Below are 20388 nucleotides of genomic sequence, written 5' to 3' on the forward strand. Positions count from 1 at the left end.
TGCCTTTTGCTGAGCTGGTGGACCAGCTCATCCAGGGGCTGCAGTTAATCTGTGATGGCTCTGTGGATGCAGCCCTTTTAGCTCAAATACTGGTCTGTGGAGTGTGAACCAGACTTCTAAAAAGGCCTTAACTGATCTTCCCTTTCAAGGAGATCGTCTGTTTGGAGCTACCCTGGATGACGACATTAAAGGTCTCACAGGGGGGGAAGAGTACCATTCTTCCGCAGGTTACTAAGGGCAAGGAACCTCGTAGACGTCCTCGGCTCATTAGAAGTTTTTTCGTCCCTCAGGGTCGCCTGACAGGGGCTCGAAGCCTTTCAGGGCCTTCTCTGGAGGATCCAAATGAACCTTGGCTGGCAAACCGAGAGCGGGCTTCTCCAGACCCATGGACAAGGCTCCTTCTGCATGAAGGTGCGCCATTACTTGTATCGGGGGTGGTGGAGGACGTCTTCACTGGTTTCCGGACCCATGGACCTCCCTGGTGCAAGACAAGTGGGTCCACAAAGCCATTCAGTCCGGTTACAAGAACGAGTTTCGCTCTTGTCCCCCGGCAAGGTTTTTTCCTTCCAATCTGAGCCTGTCCACAGACCACTCACAGGTCCTGTTTGGGGCGGTACAAGGCCTGTTCCTTCAAGCGGCGATTGTCCTGGTTCCGACTTCCAAATGTTTTTAGAGTTTTTACTCAAGCCTGTTTAGTCTCCAGGAAGGAAGGCAAAATACGTCGAGTCCTGGACCTCAAGGCGCTAAACTGCTTTGTGCGGGTACTGAAGTTCAAAATGGAGCCCATTTGAATGGTGGTGGCATCCCTGCATCAGAGGGATTTCCTTGCCTCTATGGATGCCTATCTTCACATTCCATTATGTGCCAGTCACCAGTGTTTTCTCCACTTTGCTGTGAGAGAGGAGCATTATCAGTTTGTGGGGTTACCCTTTCGTCTCGAGCCACAAAACTGTTGGCTCCGGTGCTAGCCTTGCTATGCCAACGGGGATCTCGGTTCTGCGCTACTTGGACGATCTCCTCCTGCAAGCGGAATCTCCCTCTGCTCTGGTGGAGATCCCAATGCGAACTCTGTGGGAGCTCGGATAGATTCTGAATTTTCAAAAGTCTGCCCTGGTTCCGTCCACGAAGCTGGACTGTTTGGGCCTAACTCTGGCCTCGGCCTTAGCTAGAATGCTCCTTACTCTGGACAAACTCCAGAAATTGCAGGCTGCAATTCGCTTCCTGCTGTCCAACAAATGGTCATCCCTCTGGACTTGCATGCGGGTGCTGGGCCTGATGGTATCTACCTTAGAGGCGGTTCCGTTTGCACAGTTCCATACGAGGTCCCTGCAAAGGGAGATTCTTACCAAATTGGCCAAGACTCCGCAGTCTCTGGACACTCAGATCCAGCTGAATCGGGGAACAAAGGAGTCCCTGATATGGTGGCTTCGATCTCCAGCGCTTTGAAGGAGAAATCCTTCCTCTTCTTGTATTGGACAATGGTCACCACAGATGCCAGCCTGTCCGGCTGGAGAGGCGTCCTCGGCGTGTTTGTATCATTGGACGCCCAGTTCGCATTCTATCGGACAGTGCCACGGCTGTGGCTTATGTCAATCACCAAGGGGGCACAAGAAGTGCCCTGGCGGCTCTGGAGGTAGCCGGCATGCTAAGGTGGGCAGAACGGTTCGTTCCAGCCCTCTCTGCTGTGCACATTCTCGGGGGTAGAAAATTGGCAGGCAGATTACCACAGTCGGTAGGAGTTGGCCAAGGGGAGTGGTCCCTTCATCTGGAGGTGTTTAATCAGCTGTGTCTCCGGTGGGGCAACCCCGAGGTGGGTCTGCTGGCAGCTCGGCTCAGCAGAAAGGTGCAGAGGTTTGTGGCTCAGTCAAGGGATCCTCTGGCAGACTCCACAGACGCGCTGGTAGCCCCTTAGGGTCAGTATCGTCTGATCTATGCCTTCCCACCTTTCATGCTTCTGCCCAGACTCCTACGCAGGATTGAGGCAGAAGGGATTCTGGTCATCTTAGTGGTTCCAGACTAGACTTGCCGGGCCTGGTAAGCCGATCTAGTGCAGCTGGTTGCCTACGTGCCTTGGAAGCTTCCTCTCATGGAGGATCTGCTGTCCCAAGGGCCGATCTTCCATCCTGCTTTAGTCGCTGGCTTCGACGGCCTGGCAGTTGAACGCCAGGTGCTGAAGGATAGGGTTTTATCAGAGTCTGTGATTCCTACCCTGTTGAAAGCTAGGAAATCTTGCCGCCTTGGGATCTTAATTTGGTGCTTTCAGCTCTACAGAAGCCTCCCTTTGAAAAAATTCGGGAGATTCCCCTGCTTACGCTGTCCCAGAAGGTTTTTTTCTTTTTCCTTTTGGTGGCTCTTACTCCTGCGCGCAGGGTGTCAGAACTGGCGGCATTATCCTGTCCCTCATCTTATTTGGCGATTCACAAGGATAAGGTGGTGCTTTGCTCCTGTCCGTCATTCGTTCCTAAAGTGATCTCGGAATTTCATTCGACTAAAAACATTGTGTTGCCTTCCCTGTGTCCCAGGCCTAAACATCCGAAGGAAATTGCCTTGCATGCCTTGGATGTGGTCCGGGCAAATAGGGTGTACCTTGCAGCTATGAAGTCTTTTAGGAAGTCAGACTTCCTATTTGTGCTCACGGATGGACCTCACAAAGCGTTGTCTGCTTCCTCTGTGACCATTTCCAGATGGAGCAGACAAACCGCGGTTCATGCCTATTCCATCAGGGGTCACGTTCCTTCTTTCCCAGTCAAGGCACACTCTACTAGGTTGCTTAGTGCCTCCTGGGCCTTCTGTCATCAAGCGTCAGTGACACAGGTTTGCAAGGCGGCCACCTAGTCGTCGGTGCACGTGTTTACAAAGTTTTATAAAGTGGATGCCTTGGCCACAAGGTTTTGCAGGCTGCTGTTTGAGGACCTAATCCTCTTTGAGGCTGTACTGTTTTTTTCAGGTGGGCTCCAGTTGTTTTGGTTGAGTCCCTGTTGCCTGGTTGACTAATGTTTAGCCTTGGTATTTTTTTATGCTGTTTCCCACCACTATTGTTTAACACTGCTTTGGGACATCCCAATGGTCAAGAATGACAGGAGCTGTGTCCGTTAATGAACGAAATATAAAATGGAATTTTTGTCTTGCCGTATAATCCATTTCTCTGATCATTTACGGACACAGCACCCACCCCTCTGTGGCGTTATAATTCTGACACTGCTTGTAGCAAATCTGAGTGACTATAGCAGGGAGAGGGAGTATACCCCATGGGACTACTTATGGGTGTAGCCAGAAGTCTTTTTTTCTGCCTATTGTCCTACTCCTGTAGGGGGGCAGTATAACCCAATGGTCAAGAATGACAGAAGCTGTGTCCGTCAATGAACATCAGAGAAATAGAAAACATTTTTTTTTTTTTTTTCGCCATCTGTGTACCATTGGTGAGATTTTCCCATAGCCAAAACAGGAAGTGAGAGAAAATACATGTAAATTAAGTGAATTGCCTGGGGACCCCCAGGTTACCAGAACTAGTGTTCTCATTGGAAGATTTCTGCCCTATTACTTTCTGGGGGAAACCTAAAATGTGTTTTTCTATACTTTCACTATCAATGATAATGGTAAACAGGACAAACAGAGAGGCTGAATCTCCCTAACAGGGGCATAGACACCATAAAAACCGACACATATTCTAATCTCTCTGCATTCTATCCAATATTAGGAAAAAAGTTCTGCCTTTAGGTATACTTTAACTTCATTGCTGTTACAAGGGTGTGTACAAGCCTCCTTTCTGACAGCTTTGGGTAACAGGCTATTTGGGAGTTTTTGGTAATTTTCAAGCACAAAAAGCAGATTTGAACATATGGGAAAAATTAAAAAATTACTTTGGATGCAAAATGTAAAGGAAACCTGTATTGTGGAAGTATGGGGGCTGATATAATGGGTTTATTTAGAGCACCACAAAGGAGATTAGTAATGTGCAGCATGTAGGAACTGCAATAGCCGCTTTGAAGTCCGATTATTAAAAGAAGATCTGTGGTTTGCTCTAGGCTCCTAGACTGTGTAAGTAAACCTTTCTTCTAATGGAACTCTCCTTCTGTAATATGCAGAACAACTAAAGAGGGTCGATGAAGGACTGGACCAAATCAACAAGGATATGCGAGAAGCAGATAAGAACCTTACAGAACTCAACAAATGCTGTGGCCTCTGCGTTTGTCCTGGGAAGAGGTACGTTCTTCCATTCCTTTCCTTTTATTCTGTTTGTCACTTCTAATCTGCTCCTCCCAGAGTTTTCTAACCATTTTTTTACAGCATAGCACTGTTGGGGGGAGAAAAATGTTAATTTGTGCAATACCCCCATGAGTATGTTTTACCAGTATAGCTAATTGCAAATTTGAATAAAATAAACTCAGTTGTCAGATGATGACGGAGTTTAAAATGTTTGCACTATTTTCTATCTGCCAGCCTGCACAATTTTACTTGTCCATACGTTTGGTCAGATTTCTTTTCAATTCTGTACTAGAGACACAGCAGGGATTAGGAAGAAATATCTCAAAATGGAGGAACAGGTGTCTCTATTGGAGAACTTCCCATTTTCCTTGTCACAAAGACCAATAAATGGGGTGAATCTCCTCAGACACCGACAGCAATAACCTCCTTTTCTTACTCTATCATCTGTTTAGATATACTTTAAAGTAGAACTAATGGCAAAACTTTTTTTTTTTTTCATTTTGGATAAAGGAAGGGAGAGTTATATTCCCTGTTTGTTTTTATCCGTGTCCCATTGGAGAGATTTATCTTCACTTCTCATCCCATAGCCAAAACAGGATGTGAGAGGAAATCCCTTGCAGCCCCCCAGGTCACCAGAACTAGTGTCCCCATTGGAAGATTTCCCCACCATTTTTTATTTTTTTTTTTTTTCTTGGGTAGCCCAAAATGTGGGATTTTCTTTCACTTTTAGTTATAAGGTGTAAATAGGACAAATTGAGGTAGTGAATCTTCCTAACTGGGGCATAGACAGAAATAAAAACTGACAGGGGTTTTAATCCCTCTCCACCCTATCCCAAACTAAAAGAAAAGTTTTGCCTTTTAATTATACTTAAAGTTCTAATCAATAGTAATAAAGTACTCTGGTTTGCATGTATAGCCATGAACATTTTCTTGTGAATTTGGAGGAATGACTCCTGCTGACAGAAAAGCCAGCTTGCTTATTTTGAACAGAAGTTCTTAGGCAGGCCATAGATGATACAATTTTGTTTCCTGCAACCATGGGTTGCAAGAAAAAGAAAATCGCTTTATTCCCTTCTTCCAGTGGGGAGGGGTGCAGTGTGCTGTCCCTACCGGGAGAACATAGTATTGCTAGCAGCTATAGCCACTGGCAATAATGGCATGCTAAAAATCTGGTAATGCTGGTTGTTCCCAAGTCGTTCGATGAATCGACTTGGGTACAGTCAAGTCTGTCCATACATGGATTAAATCTTGGCCAATCACTGCTGAACCAGCCGAGATTCGAGCCATCTTTGGCCATCTTTTCTTAGTTTCTTTGTGCTCCCTGGTAAAAGTGATGTGTCGGAGCTTGTGTTTTGGAGCTGGTAAGGTATTCCTTACAAACATGTCCCTCATGTGGGCTTGATCTCGAGCTGCGCTCTGTGTGTTCATAGGCACACGTGGCTCCACTCCACTCACACGCTCCACTCACAATGGTGGAATCAAGCACACTGTAGCATCACTAAAACGGGGTCCGGTGGTGAGGGATAGTGTACGGTCAGTCCGAGTGCCCTGGCTATAGGCATACAATGTGACAGAAACGAAAGTGTACCATGCTGCAGGAGGAGTTATTCAGCTCCATCAAAGGGTTCTCTAGGTCTTTTATAATTCTAGTCAGGCTTGAATTTTGTCACGCTGTTTTGACACTTTCTTGTTAATAAATTTTTATTGATTGTGACATATCAAGGTAACATCCTAGCATCGTTTATTTGATAGTAGACTACAATGTTCAGGTGTGTAGATGTGTTTTGACATTTTTTTCCTACTGTAAAGCCAGGCAGATCAGATTACGGGCATTGTTACTGTTTACTTATAATTTATGTTTAAAGATCAGTTATCTTAGTTTCTAATAGGTGTTTGTCATTTTCCAGGTTGTCTGTAAAAATGCACTCTGTTAGTACGTTTTCCATGTTTTGTAAGTTTAGAAAAAGTTGTGTGATGGGGTTGGCAACCCTGTCGTTGGTTGCAGTCATGTGCAGTGCTCTATGCGCACTACAAATCCAATACTACATATTGGGAGAGAGCAAGAGAGGGTGACTACATTCATATGTACAGAACAATTCTAAAAAAAAAAAAAAAAAAAAAAAAAAAAAAAGTCAGATCACCGCAGGAATTTGGAGGAGGAGCTACAGAAGGTGCTTTGTTTTTTAGTTAAAAATACGTACTTGGATAAAATTTAACTGTGGTTAACTCCTGCGCTTACCAAATCAGCCAAAAATATATAGATTTATTTCAACCATATGTGCTGACCCCCACTAGTCATCAAAATGGTGGCTGCCTTGCGCTGTCTTTTTGTTCCCACAACCTATGTAACTAAAAGTGTAAATGAGCGCTGTGCTGCCTGTATCAAATGCAACTGTACTAAAAACCAATCACAAAATCAATGATCACATACATGAATATAAATATCATTATAATAGGTGCTTATATAGCAAACCAACAAGTGGCAAAAAAAGAGATCTAATCCCTTCATAATTATTCTGTGGCAATGCAGGCTCATTCCTTAGCTTTACTTCATCCATTTGAACTTCATATAAGTTTTATACCTTCCTCCCATCCACCACTGTGCCCAAACTATGCCCACCTCATTTAGTTTACCCATGTTGCATGTGAGATCAGAAAGCGCATGTATTGCTCCCAAACAATGTCTCTCGGGTCGCACGGTGGTCTCTGGATTTAATGGTAAGGTGCTCACTTCTCCTGTCCACTAGGGTGCCTTAACTATTTCCAGCCAGCCCAGGCCAATTCTGACATTTCTCTCCTACATGTGAAAATCATAATGGTTTTGCTAGAAAATTACTCGGAACCCCCAAACATTATATACCTTTTTTTTTTTTTTTTTAAGCAGAGGCCCTAGAGAATAAAATGGTTGGTTTTGCACCTTTTTATGTCACACAGTATTTGCTCAGCAATTTTTTTAAACACTTTTTTTTTTTTTTTTTTAGAGAAAATCCACTTAAATTACTTTTAATGCAAATAAGACCATATATAACCCAATTTAATTTATATTTTTTTGTAAAATATAAAAGATGATGTTATGGCGAGTAAATGGATACCTAACATGTCGCGCTTTAAAATTGTGCATGCTCATGGAATGGCAACAAACTCTGCTACTAAAAAATCTCCATAGACGGCGCTTTCAAAATTTGTACAGGTTACCGGTTTAGAGTTACACAGGAGCTCTAGTGTTAGAATTATTGTTCTCGCTATACCATTCACAGTGATGTGTGGTGTGAACACTTCACATATGTGTGCGTGACCTACGTATACGTTTGCTTCTGCACGTGAGGGTTGGGGGGGGGGGGGTGCTCTAAAATTTTTTTTTTTTTTTTTTTTATCACTTTTATTCCTATCACAAGAAATGTAAACCTATAAAAAAAAAGCCATGACCCGTACTCTTTATGGAGACATCTGGGGTCTCTACCCTGTTAAGCATGAGATAAAAAAAAAACCTAAAAGAAGCCTTAATCTCCTGCTTTCCAAAAGAAGTAATGGCAGTGTTTATATCTGCTAGAACCATGTTGCAACATCACTTCCGGCCTACCAGGACTTTAGAGATGGCCAGGGACTGTCTGGTCCACAGCCAGCTCTAAAACAACCTGGCGGCAACGCCGGATTGGATCCTGGGCTCCCCAATCGCACAGGAGAGCCTGGAGATGTGGCAGGATGGGGGACATCCCCTCCCGCCACCTGTAAAAGCAACCCAATGGCTAATTAGCTGCTGGGAGGACTTTTACATTACAGTTTTACATTACAGGGAACTGCTGGCTCAGAAAAAAAAAAGATACAGGGATGATGCCTGTGGCGGCAGGCATCATCCAAGTATAACAACTGGAAGTCAGGGACGTCCATGGATTTCCACCCCGACGGGAAATGGTTTATCTCCCATCCAGACAATATTTGCTATTTGTTCTTTTTTTAAGGTAGCTTCATATTTAAACTAGCATATCTCGCTCCACTGACATATTAACACTTAAATAGCCTAAAAACCACACTCTCATAATGATAGTCATTTAGCATATCACAGTAATGAACAGGGATACCGCAGTATGTATGGTGCACCCTTACTTCTGGTCCACAATCCTTAGGGTACATCCTACGGACAGATGTGCTGTCACATTTACACTGTGATAATCTAAAAGTTACAAGTATAGTAAAATTCACAGTGACAAAAGTGTTAATCGCCCAGTGCAAGATTAATCATCACATAAATGGATAACCTAAATGAAATGGTCCATGTAATTGTTGAATTAGGTTAACCGTGCTTATGTGCAGGAAACTGCCTGGCAGCCCATGAACAGCCTCAAGATGGAGCTCCTTATCTTCTAACCTCAATCAAAGCAACAGTAGCCTTAGATAAGTGCCCCAGGGTAGCAGCCTAGTCACATAAACAATGGCTCCAGCAAACCCTAAGCAATATAAGGAAGAGCAGAGAGACTGTAGTGCATTACGTTAAACTTTTCTTCATTAAAATGTACTCACAAGGGAATAAAGATGAAACTGCTTAAAATTAAACCGAATGATTTCAGCCCTCCAAGCGCCGCCCAATTAATTTTGTCTACATAGACGTCTTCAGGAGAAGATGTCTATGTAGACAAAACATGTTTGGGAGTGTGCACGCAAGGGTGTCTCCTTGTCACCCAGCTAGCTAAAGGAGGCATGCACAAACGGGGAGAAAGGGACAGCACCTTTGGAAACATTCCCCCCACCGAGGACCAAGGGCTGCATAACAGGTGAGTCTGCACCTCATCTGTTACCTCATCCCATCCATCGGCCCTGAATGGCTGCAGGAGCTGTCAACCTTCCATTGTTTTTAATGGGGCTCCCTGTTCACAACAAATCGCAGGGAATCCCCCGCTGAGTCTCCCACATCTAATCGCAAACTACTACATTTGCAAGTGCAAATGTTGCTTTAAACAAGCTGCTGGCAGGCTTCAGTAAACTTCGCAACTAAAGCTTGTTGAAAGCCTTTAACATTCCCAAACTGCAGCTAAATGCTTCAACATCGGCTTGCCGAAACGATAAAAATAGCAGGGTGGTCACACTGCTTTTATACAGGCTGAAGCCTATGTGAAGAAGGCATTAAAATGACATTTTATCATATTTATGGTCTGCTGTTGAAAGTCCTATAAATAGAGATAGATATAGTTATATATATTCTGAATGTATTACAGGCATTTATATAATGCTGACAATTCATGCAGCCCTTTACATACTGCACAATGAATATGTATGTGTTGAACCAGACTACATATGTGTAGATAACAAAAGGAGCAGAGAATATATGATAACTTATGGTTGACTTGGCCCACTACCCCCATGTTACTTTACAATACTTTTCCAGTTATGTACTTTGCAAGAATTTTAGAAAATTCAGTTCAGAGTCCTAATTGTTCATATGCAGTGAATACTGACAAATGTTTTAGAAAAAAAATGCCTATAAACGCTCATGGACTGTGCAATACGAGCCACTATGAGCGTTTTTCATGCTGCTTTTTTCTGCCAGAGGTTCTGGCATTTTTTCAGCTGCCTAATGTGCATGGACCCTTACTTAATCTATTGCATTTAAAACTTAGCAGTGCGTTAATCAAAAACATTTGACTTTCATAATCGTATTTTACACAATACAGGATATTCGTTTTGGAAAGTTGGGTTATAAAGCTACCTTCAAGTTGTTGGACACTGGCAAACAAAGTTGTAAGGACGACCCCTCCCACTCTCAGCAAGCCTCTGTTTGTTTTTGTTTTTTCTTGTCCTATGCACTTCAGGGGTTAAATGCTCATTATTTCTATTTTATAGGCTGGATTACTTATTGTACTCCCCATTCCATCTGACTTTAGCACTTTCCACTTCTTCCCGGTGCTGTGGACGGTCCCTTGGTGTCATCACATACAATGCAGGGCTTAGACTTGAGGGCATAGTTTGTCTTCAATCTGTTAATTCACTTGATGTTGGGTTAAACCACTGCTTTAGGTTCTTTATATTAAAAAAAAAAAAAATTGCTAACAGTTCATGTAAGGTAATGTAAGGTTGTAGTGCTTACGAAGATCATTTGGCATGCTTGTTTTACTAGTCCTTTATTTTCTCTTCTCTCCATTCTGCTTATCAACCTGAAGGTTTCTTAGGAGGCTGAAGTACCGGCTCAGGTTGGTGTAAATGTAGTCTGAGGTTACGTAGCTTTGAAAAGCTGGCCTGCATGCTTGCTTTCTAGGTCAGAGGTCCCTAACCTTTAAGTGCCGGTTCACACTAGGGCGACCTGTGAGGCGACCTGGTCGCCTCGCAGGTCGCCTCCCATAGGGAAGCTGCGGACCCGTTCTAATAGGAGCGACACAAGTCGCTCCGACCTAGAAAAAGGGTCCGGAGCTTCTTTGGGGCGACCCGGAGGCGACCGCCATAGACTTCAATGTTATGAAGTCCGTGGCGGCCGCTCCGAGGTCGCGGCGCGCTGCTTGCACCGCGACCACGGAGGTCGCAGTGCGAAGTAGCGTCGCTGCAATGTGAACCGGCGCTTATCGTGTGAAAGCCATTATCAGGAAAGCTATAGCCTTTAGTGCAAGGATCCCCAAACTACAGCCCTCCAGCTGTTGTGGAACTACACATCCCATGAGGCATTGTAAAATTCTGACATTCACAGACATTACAAAGCATGATGGGAATTGTAGTTCCTGAACAGCTAGAGGGCCATAGTTTGAAGACCCCTGCAGTTTAGTCACTCTAAAGGGGATGTAAAGTGTCTTTTGTATATTTTTATTCTTATATTCAGGACACAAATCTATTGAAAATGTATATTTCTTTTTGATCTTATAATTGCAAAATCCTGTACATGCATATTTCAGAACTGTGAATCTAAATGAAAAAGGCACACCTCCATAGTTAATAAATCGTCACAAGTTGCACCAATACCCTAAGCGTACTCAGGTGCAAAATAGGGGGCACTAGTGTGACAGCCAAAAAATGACAATTACTACAAAATAATGATAAATGACCTAAAAAGAGTGTATTCAGACCATGCAAAAGTCCATATAAGAACACTGTGGCAGGAAGTTCACATTATGGCATTAAGCGTGATTTAGGAATGCTCCCACCAACAAACCTCAATGGCACAGCGGCCATTTTCCTGTAGTCCTGTGGTAATTTGTGCAGGGCTGCCCTGTACCTTTTTATAAACAGACATTTTTTCGTGGATAGGCAGGCTTGCTTAACAAAGGGATGCCCCATATTGTAATGCCTAGTCATGGCCACTTATGCCACATTATCAGCAAGGCCATCTGATTTAGCCTTTCACACTTCCTTGCAGTAGTTATCATCCAGGTGATATACACATAGTCTGCTGCTTATGCTGATTGTTCCTGGTGTTACCTTGATTGACTTCCTGGTTCCAAGCACCTTACAATACCACCTGGAAGGCTGCCACCTGCTGGAGACTTATGGATATGCTTTTTAATACATTTTATATGTGAGTGCATATCATCACCAAAGGGCTGCACATCATGTTCAGTATATATAATGCTTGAGAGTACTGTCAGAAACTGCAAACCTAATAGAGGAAACAAGGGTTAGAGCGTGTGGACTTGCTGTGGTTTTTGGCTGGGGATAGGTTACAGAAGACAATAAGAAACTGGGAGCATGTTACATGAGGCTAGTATTGATGAATGCATTTACCCTAATCGATGTTCCCACTACAGACTGCTGAAGTCTGGGGGCCACACATCATATACAAAAAGGCTGCATGCAGCCCACGGGCCGTAGGTTGGGCACCAGAGCTCTATAGCCATTAGTCAAGTGAATCACAGATTTTTTACTTTAAGCATTCTGGGTAGTGCATATAGATCAGCACAATCTGTGGTAAATTATGCAATCCATGCAGTTGAGATAAAGATTCATAAATAGTAGAAAACCTTGCAGATGGGATAAAAATTCATATGCACATGAAAATCAAGATTTTCAGATGGCTATTCCATTTGGTTTTCAAATCGATTTACTCATCAACGTGTTTTTATTATTATTATTATTATTATTTATTTTTTTTTTTTTTTAAACCCTGATTTCTTAAGGTTTTCCGCTTTAAAGCTGGTATAGAATAGTGAAGCTGTGTCTCTCTTCACAATTTGAGAGATCGATATGGATGGACAGCAAAAGGAGCTGGTCTCTATGTAATACTATAGCTATTCATGCACAGCCTGCCACAAACCCACGTTAGGTGTCAGGAGGAAATGCATCTTAAGCCCAATTGAAAAAAATGATGTAAGGTTTGGGAATAACTTTTCTACAATTTGACAAAAACTTGGTAGGTCAGACACAGGGCCAGTGTCTATCAATATGAGATGGTAGCAGGAAGAATTTTTAACAGGTTTTAAAACTTTTTATCACCATCTCTACCAATGCTGGAAGGTATCTGCCAACATTTCCTTTTCCCCATTCGCGCAGACATTTGCACTTGGCTAAACATATTTGCAGATTTAGACCCTGTCTGCACCTACCAGTGTCCTTGTATTATTCTTTGGCTGCCAGCTTTTAAGTGGTTCTAAAACCTTAAGATTTTTTTGTTTACCTTCATGCATTCTGAGCCAAATCGGATCCAGCGATTGGCACTAGAGCAGCTCTTGTCGCTGTCTTCCTCCTTTCCTCCTCATTGGGCAGATTGGGGGGGAACATGGCCTAGCCGCCCGCTCTGTGTCAATAGACAGACCGTGGCTCGGGAGCGAACAAGCATGAGTGCGCGCATTGAAAAGGGGTTTCCGTGGGGGCATTCACCAAAGAGGGACCTTGAGTGCCGGTGAGGGACCCCAGAAGAAAAGGATCGGGGCTCCTCTGTTCAAAAGCATTGCCCAGAGCTGGTAAGTATGACATGTTTGTCATTTTAATAAAAAAGAAAAAGAAAAGGGGTTTAATATTCCTTGATGGTTGCCACACATTCTTAGATAGCTCTCCTGCAGCCTAGCTGACTGCTGAGAGAAATCAATTAAATTTCCCCTATCTACACTAAACCGCATGGATGGACGAAACTTTCCTGCCAACACACATGACTGTCAGATTACCGAAACAGTGACTGCAGCTGATTGACTATAGTCACTGTTCAGCTAGAAATTCTCTGCTTGTCTACCCATGGTTAGAATAATAATAAATGGGCTGGTGATCAGAATAAATATCAGAGATGCAAAAGAGAAACGTGATTCACAGCTGTCAGTAGAGGGAGGAATAAAGTGATTAAAAGATAACAATATTGGCCTGTACCAGTGATATTGCATACATTGACCAAGTACTAAAAAATATGCCGCTAACACCAAAGTTTTGGCTGTCGATTGTTGATAGATTGTCTGACTTGTCCCCTAACTTATAGTGTTTGTCATCTTGCAATCAGCAATCATTCTCTGACACAAACTGATAATCAAAATTCTAGGTAGTGCAGCAGATGGTCCTTGGGGATGTGTGACACCCAAACAGCCTCAGTGTGTCACCTCTTCTGAATGAGGGGAGACCGATGACTGACCGGAACATCTCCCCTATTTACAGTGCCTTGCGAAAGTATTCGGCCCCCTTGAACTTTGCAACCTTTTGCCACATTTCAGGCTTCAAACATAAAGATTTAACACTGTAATTTTTTTGTGAAGAATCAACAAGTGGGACACAATCATGAAGTGGAACGAAATTTATTGGATATTTCAAACTTTTTTCTCTGTCGCTCATTGACAGACGTAGTCCTCGGTGATTCAACACCCTCAGGTTATGCTGCCCTCTACAGGAGTAGGACTAGACAGGAAAGAAAACGTTCTGGCCACACCCTAGGGGCAGTCCCAGAGGGTATATCCTCTCACTTCCTGCTCTAGCAAATCAGTTTTTTTCTGTCTAGTTAGGAGTAAGGACCTAGATACCTTGCTGGGATCTTCGGTCCTGGCAGGATTTTTTTCTTAGAAAAGATTTTTTAGACAGCTTTTTTTCTCCAGTTTTCCTGTGAGATCTTCAAGCAAGAAAGCTGAACTGGGCGACGGGCTGGATGTTGAGATCCAGTGGTCACCCCAGTTCAGCCTACGAGCGCGTGCAGGCCATAGCTCCACGCTGGGTCGGCCGCGACATAGTCCCACTGGACGGGGACTGACCCTGCGAGTTAAACGTCTCGCTGAAACGCCAAAGACCATGAGTCACGGCGTCCGTATTGGTCGACAGCCCTCCTACTTTGGTGGAGAGGGGTACTGTCAGGAGTTGGCGCCCGCCTGGTTCCGGTATGGTGAGTAGTATGTTCCCCCTTTCCCCCTGACGGGTCTTGTGGTGAACGCGGGCCCCTCTCTGTAATAAGGATGGGTTCCCCTCTATCCTATAACATGTCACAGATCCCCCTAATTGAGTGTGATTTTTGTGTACAAGAAGCCAGAAGGCTTGGTTTGGGAGCTGACAATCTAATTGTAAAAATTTGAAAATGATTGTAGTCAGTGGCAGTACTAGAACTTTACTGTGATAGTATAAGGTATCCTACCTGTCAGAAGCCACAGGGCGATATCTATCTATACATGTATACTGCATTCCAGATCATTCCTCCAGCTAAGCAGATGCCTCCCGACGGCCACGGACCGCATACGGCCCGCCAGGGTCCGGTACCGCCGACCACGCTGACCACCATGAGGGTGAAGGGTTGTGAGGCTGAGATCCTTCTGCAGACATGCCGCTATTCTGTGCAGACCGCCGCCATTGTCTGGTAGATCGCACGAGGCCGCCATTTTGGTGTAGCCTCGTGTCTCCAGCATGGGGGCGGCCATGTTTGAGGTGACTCAAACACCTCGTGGAGCCAGGGGGAGGCGCCGGCAGGCGTGTTAAGGGGCGGAGCCGCCTCCTTGACCCAGGAAATAGGGCCAAAGACTTCCTGTCTGTAACAGGACAGCACTGAGCAAGCTGATGAAAACTTCTGTGCATCAGGGATGAGCCTTGGGGTCTCTCTCTCTCTCTCTCTATATCTCTCTATCTCTCTCTCTCTATATCTCTCTCTCTCTATATCTCTCTATCTATCTCTCTCTCTATATCTCTCTCTCTCTATATCTCTCTCTCTATCTCTCTCTCTCTCTATCTCTCTCTCTATATCTCTCTCTCTATATCTCTCTCTATATCTCTCTCTCTCTCTATATCTCTCTCTCTATATCTCTCTCTATATCTCTCTCTCTCTCTATATCTCTCTCTCTATATCTCTCTCTCTCTCTCTCTATATCTCTCTCTCTCTCTATATCTCTCTCTCTCTCTATATCTCTCTCTCTATCTCTCTCTATATCTCTCTCTATATCTCTCTCTCTCTCTCAAAAGTTTTTTACTTTGTCATTTTTTGTCGCTGGCAAGTGTCTTGTATTATCATTGACCCTGCCGCATAGGTATCCCCCACCTGATCCCCTCAAGGTGGCCGCAGGACCCTCCAGTACCCCACTTGTTTTTAATGCATTATCGTCAGTTTTGGAGTCTTTGGTATCCCGGGTGGAGGTGGCCTGTCAGGGACGGGGGTCAAGAAGCGACCCCGCCTAGCCCTATTGTTTATCAGATACGGATTCGGAGCTGGTCAATACAGTTGCAGGTCCCTCCTAGGGGGCTGTTGTCTCAGGTAAGATCTCCTCAGCAGTAAGGAGCACGTTTCTGCCTCCGCCATAGCACAAGAGTGGTGGATGCACTAGTTGTGTCCGTCCGGGAAACCTTTAGTCTTGAGATTACACCGGCAGAGGTAGCTGAGACTGAGATTCCTTTTTGGTACTTGTTAGCCTACCAAAAGGGCGAAGGATTTTCCTTTACCCAAATGGGGTCGTTTTGAAACGAACCCCTGTTATTTTCAAACGCATGACTAGGTGCTATCCGTTTGAGGAATTCCTCTTTAGAGGATAGACGGTACCACCTGCTGTCTTGCCACAGACTGCTAGGATAAAAGGACCTCTTAACTAACGAGGACCTTCCTTTTCTGCTCATAAAGAGTTGTTCGTTCCGCGAGGGCGGGCGATAAGGCGAAACCCTCCAAAGCCCCTTTAGAGGGGTTTCAAAGGGCGCTGGTCGGCTAAACAAAAAGTCCGGCTCAGCCAAGCCTGAAGAATACAGCCTGATGCGCCCCTACCCATCTCTGGGGTGGGGGGGGATGTCTTCACCGGTTTCTGGAGGACACAGGATCGAGTTTCGATCACTTCCACCGGTGCGATTCTTCCCTTCTAACATTGAACGGTTTCAGGGGTTCTATTCGAACCTATTCACAAATGCCCAGGAAAGAGGGCAAGGTGCGTCCAAATCTGGACTTGGGAAGAAATAGAGTCCATCCGTACAGTGGTGGCCTCCCTGCATCAAGGGGATTTCCTGGCGTCCATAGACATTTAGGAGGCCTATCTTTATATCCCCATCATCGCAGGACATCAGCGTTTTTTCGCTTTCCCAAAGTCCTCCCTGGTTCCCACCAGGAGACTGAACTATCTGGGCCTAAGGTTGGATACATCCTGGGCAAGAGAGTTTCTCCTTGCGGAGAAACTCCAGAAGGTTCAGTCAACGATTCGGATGTTGCTGTCCGTCAATTGGCTGGGACTGATGGTGGCCTTCTTAGAGGCAGTACCGTATACCCAGTCTCATACCCGAATTCTCCTGAAGGAGATTCTTTTTTTAATAGGAATCAGAATTCCGATTCCCTGGACAATCGGATCCGGCTGAGCGAGCGGACCAGGAAGTCTCCGATGCTCAACCAGGGGGAAGTCATTTCTTCCGATAGTATCCAGATTACCAATAAGGGTATCGGAACTGAGAGCGATCAGATTTTGTCTGATTTACTGGATCTAGCAGCTCTAGAGCAGCTCGATTCGGATCCAATCGCATATGGCCTCTTCATCCAGAGGTTTTTCACTAGCTGTCCCTTCATCCCGGATGTGGATCTGTTGGCACCTTGGCTCAACAGGAAGGTGCGGAGGTTTGTAGCTCGCACCGCGATCCTCTAGCGGACGCAACAGAAACGCTGATTGCCCCGTGGGGGCAGTATCAGCTACGGCATGCCTTCCATCCTCTCAAGTTGCTGCGGGAACTTCTTCGCAGGATAGAGGTGGAGGGAATTCCAGTTATTCTGCAAATTCCGGACTGACCTCGTCGAGCCTGGTACGCCGACTTGGTGAGGCTAGTCGCGGACACTCCTTGGAGACTTCCTCTCAGGGGGATTGCGGTCTCGGGGACCGATCTTCCATCTTGCTTTACAGTCGCTGGCTTAATGGCCTGGCCATTGAGACCCAGGTACTGAAGGACAAGGGAGTGTCAGCTTCAGTTATTCCTACCTCCAGTTAAAGCAAGGAAAGCGACTTCCAGCACATGGAAGTCTTATATTGCGTGGTGTGAATCTATTGGATTTCCCCCACATACCTATTCGGTGACCCGAATTTTGGTCTGTCTGCAACAAGGGGTTGAGCAGAAACTTTCCTTGAGCACGATCAAGGATCAGGTTTTCGGCGTTAGCAATCTTCTTTCAAGAAACCTTTGGCTATTCATTCCTTGGTGCGGAATTTCATCCAGGGGGTGCGACATCTGGCTCCGCCAGTGCGCGCACCCTTACCGCCTGGGATCTTAATTTAGTGTGGTTGGTTCTTCAGAAACTTCTCTTTGAAGATATTAGGGAGATTCCCTTGCTTACATTATCCCAGAAGGTGGCCTTCTTGGTGGCCATTACTTCTGTACGCAGGGTGTCAGAACTGGCCGCATTATCCTGTCGTTCCCCAGATCTGGTGGTTCATAGGGATAAGGTGGTTCTTCTTCTGAATCCATCCTTCCTTCCTAAAATGGTTTTCGTAAGACGGACTCACTTTTTGTGATCACGGATAGCCCTTGAAGGGGATTGCCTGTGTCTGCCGCGACCATATCTACATGGATCAGTCAGACGGTGGTACAGGCTTATTCTATTAAGGGTCGGAATCCTCCGTTCCCTGTTAGGGCGCACTTCACTCGAGCGCTCAGTACTTCCTGGGCCTATCGCCATCAGGCGTCAGTGGTCCAGGTATGTAAGGCGGCCACCTGGTCGTCGGTACATACCTTTACAAAATTTTATAAGATTGATGTGATGGCATTGGCGGATGCCTCATTTGGCCGCAAGGTTTTGCAGGCCGCAATTTGAGGAGACCGGTGGTCTACCTCGGGGGTTTTTTTCTGTTGAAAAATTTCTGTTGAGTCTCATCACTGAGGATGAGCATTGTAAACTTCTAGTTGGCACCGGTTGGGCCTTCTAGATTGGATTTGATTTCCATTTTCCCACCCCTCATTTGTGGTACTGCTTTGGGACGTCCCGAGGGTGTTGAATCACCGAAGACTACGTCTGTCAATGAGCGACAGAGAAAAACGGATTTTTGTAAAATCTTACCGTAAAATCCTTTTCTCTTAGCTCATTGACAGACGTAGTACCCGCCCCTCTGTTTTTGAGTTGGGTTGGGTTAAATTCTCTAAACACTGCTTTGTGACATAACTGATTTGCTAGAGCAGGAAGTGAGAGGATATACCTTCTGGGACTGCCCCTAGGGTGTGGCCAGAACGTTTTCTTTCCTGTCTAGTCCTACTCCTGTAGAGGGCAGCATAACCCGAGGGTGTTGAATCACCGAGGACTACGTCTGTCAATGAGCTAAGAGAAAAGGATTTTACGGTAAGATTTTACAAAAATCCGTTTTTAACAAATAAAAAAACTGAAAAATTGGGCGTGCAAAATTATTCAGCCCCCTTAAGGTAATACTTTTGTAGCGCCACCTTTGGCTGCGATTACAGCTGTAAGTCGCTTGGGGTATGTCTCTATCAGTTTTGCACATCAAGAGACTTAAATTTTCGCCCATTCCTCCTTGCAAAACAGCTCGAGCTCAGTGAGGTTGGATGGAGAGCGTTTGTGAACAGCAGTTTTCAGTTCTTTCCACAGACTCTCGATTAGATTCAGGTCTGGACTTTGACTTGGCCATGCTAACACCTGGATATGTTTATTTGTGAACCATTCCATTGTAGATTTTGCTTTGTTTTGGATCATTGTCTTGTTGGAAGACAAATCTCCGTCCCAGTCTCGGGTCTTTTGCAGACTCCATCAGGTTTTCTTCCAGAATGGTCCTGTATTTGGCTCCATCCATCTTCCCATCAATTTTAACCATCTTCCCTGTCCCTGCTGAAGAAAAGCAGGCCCAAACCATGATGCTGCCACCACCATGTTTGACAGTGGGGATGGTGTGTTCAGGGTGATGAACTGTGTTGCTTTTACGCCAAACATAACGTTTTGCATTGTGGCCAAAAAGTTCGATTTTGGTTTCATCTGACCAGAGCACCTTCTTCCACATGTTTTGTGTGTCTCCCAGGTGGCTTGTGGCAAACTTTAACTGTCACTTTTTATGGATATCTTTAAGAAATGGCTTTCTTCTTGCCACTCTTCCATAAAGGCCAGATTTGTGCAGTATACGACTGATTGTTGTCCTATGGACAGAGTCTCCTACCTCAGCTGTAGATCTCTGCAGTTCATCCAGAGTGATCATGGGCCTCTTGGCTGCATCTCTGATCAGTCTTCTCCTTGTATGAGCTGAAAGTTTAGAGGGACGGAGAGGTCTTTGTAGATTTGCAGTGGTCTGATACTCCTTCCATTTCAATATTATCGCTTGCACAGTGCTCCTTGGGATGTTTAAAGCTTGGGAAATCTTTTTGTATCCAAATCCGGGCTTTATACTTCTCCACAACAGTATCTTGGCGCTGCCTGGTGTGTTCCTTGTTCTTCATGATGCTCTCTGCGCTTTAAACGGACCTCTGAGACTATCACAATGCAGGTGCATTTATACGGAGACTTGATTACACACAGGGGTGGATTCTATTTATCATCATTAGTTATTTAGGTCAACATTGGATCATTCAGAGTCCATTCAGACTTGTGCGACTTGTCAGGCGACTTGTCAGCCTGACAAGTCGCGCTCGGTCGCTTGCCATTGATTAGCACAGGACCCGTTCTAATAGGAGTGACACAAGTCGCTCCGACTTAGAAAAAGGGTCCTGTACTACTTTGGGGCGACCTGGGAGCGACTTGCATAGACTTCCATTATGTGAAGTCCCTGCAAGTCGCGGTGCACGCTGTGCACCGCGACTTCACAGGTCGCCCCCCGAAGTCGGATCGTGCCAGTCTGATTGGGCTGTTAGAGATCCTCACTGAACTTCTGGAGAGAG

The 20388-nt window shown here is 45.0% G+C and overlaps 1 protein-coding gene across 2 annotated transcripts in view; it reads left to right on the plus strand.

Annotated features, from left to right (window-relative positions):
• The window catches only part of SNAP23 (synaptosome associated protein 23), a 117140-nt gene that overhangs the window by 75164 nt on the left and 21588 nt on the right, over positions 1 to 20388 (plus strand). For both annotated transcript variants that reach the window (XM_082275422.1, XM_082275423.1), the window contains exon 5: positions 4086 to 4203. In XM_082275422.1, the coding sequence (XP_082131548.1) occupies positions 4086 to 4203 (118 nt within the window). The remainder of the gene's footprint in view (positions 1 to 4085; positions 4204 to 20388) is intronic.

Source organism: Pelophylax lessonae (genome assembly GCF_965119305.1).
Source record: "Pelophylax lessonae genome assembly, chromosome: 13".
NCBI lineage: Eukaryota > Metazoa > Chordata > Amphibia > Anura > Ranidae > Pelophylax > Pelophylax lessonae.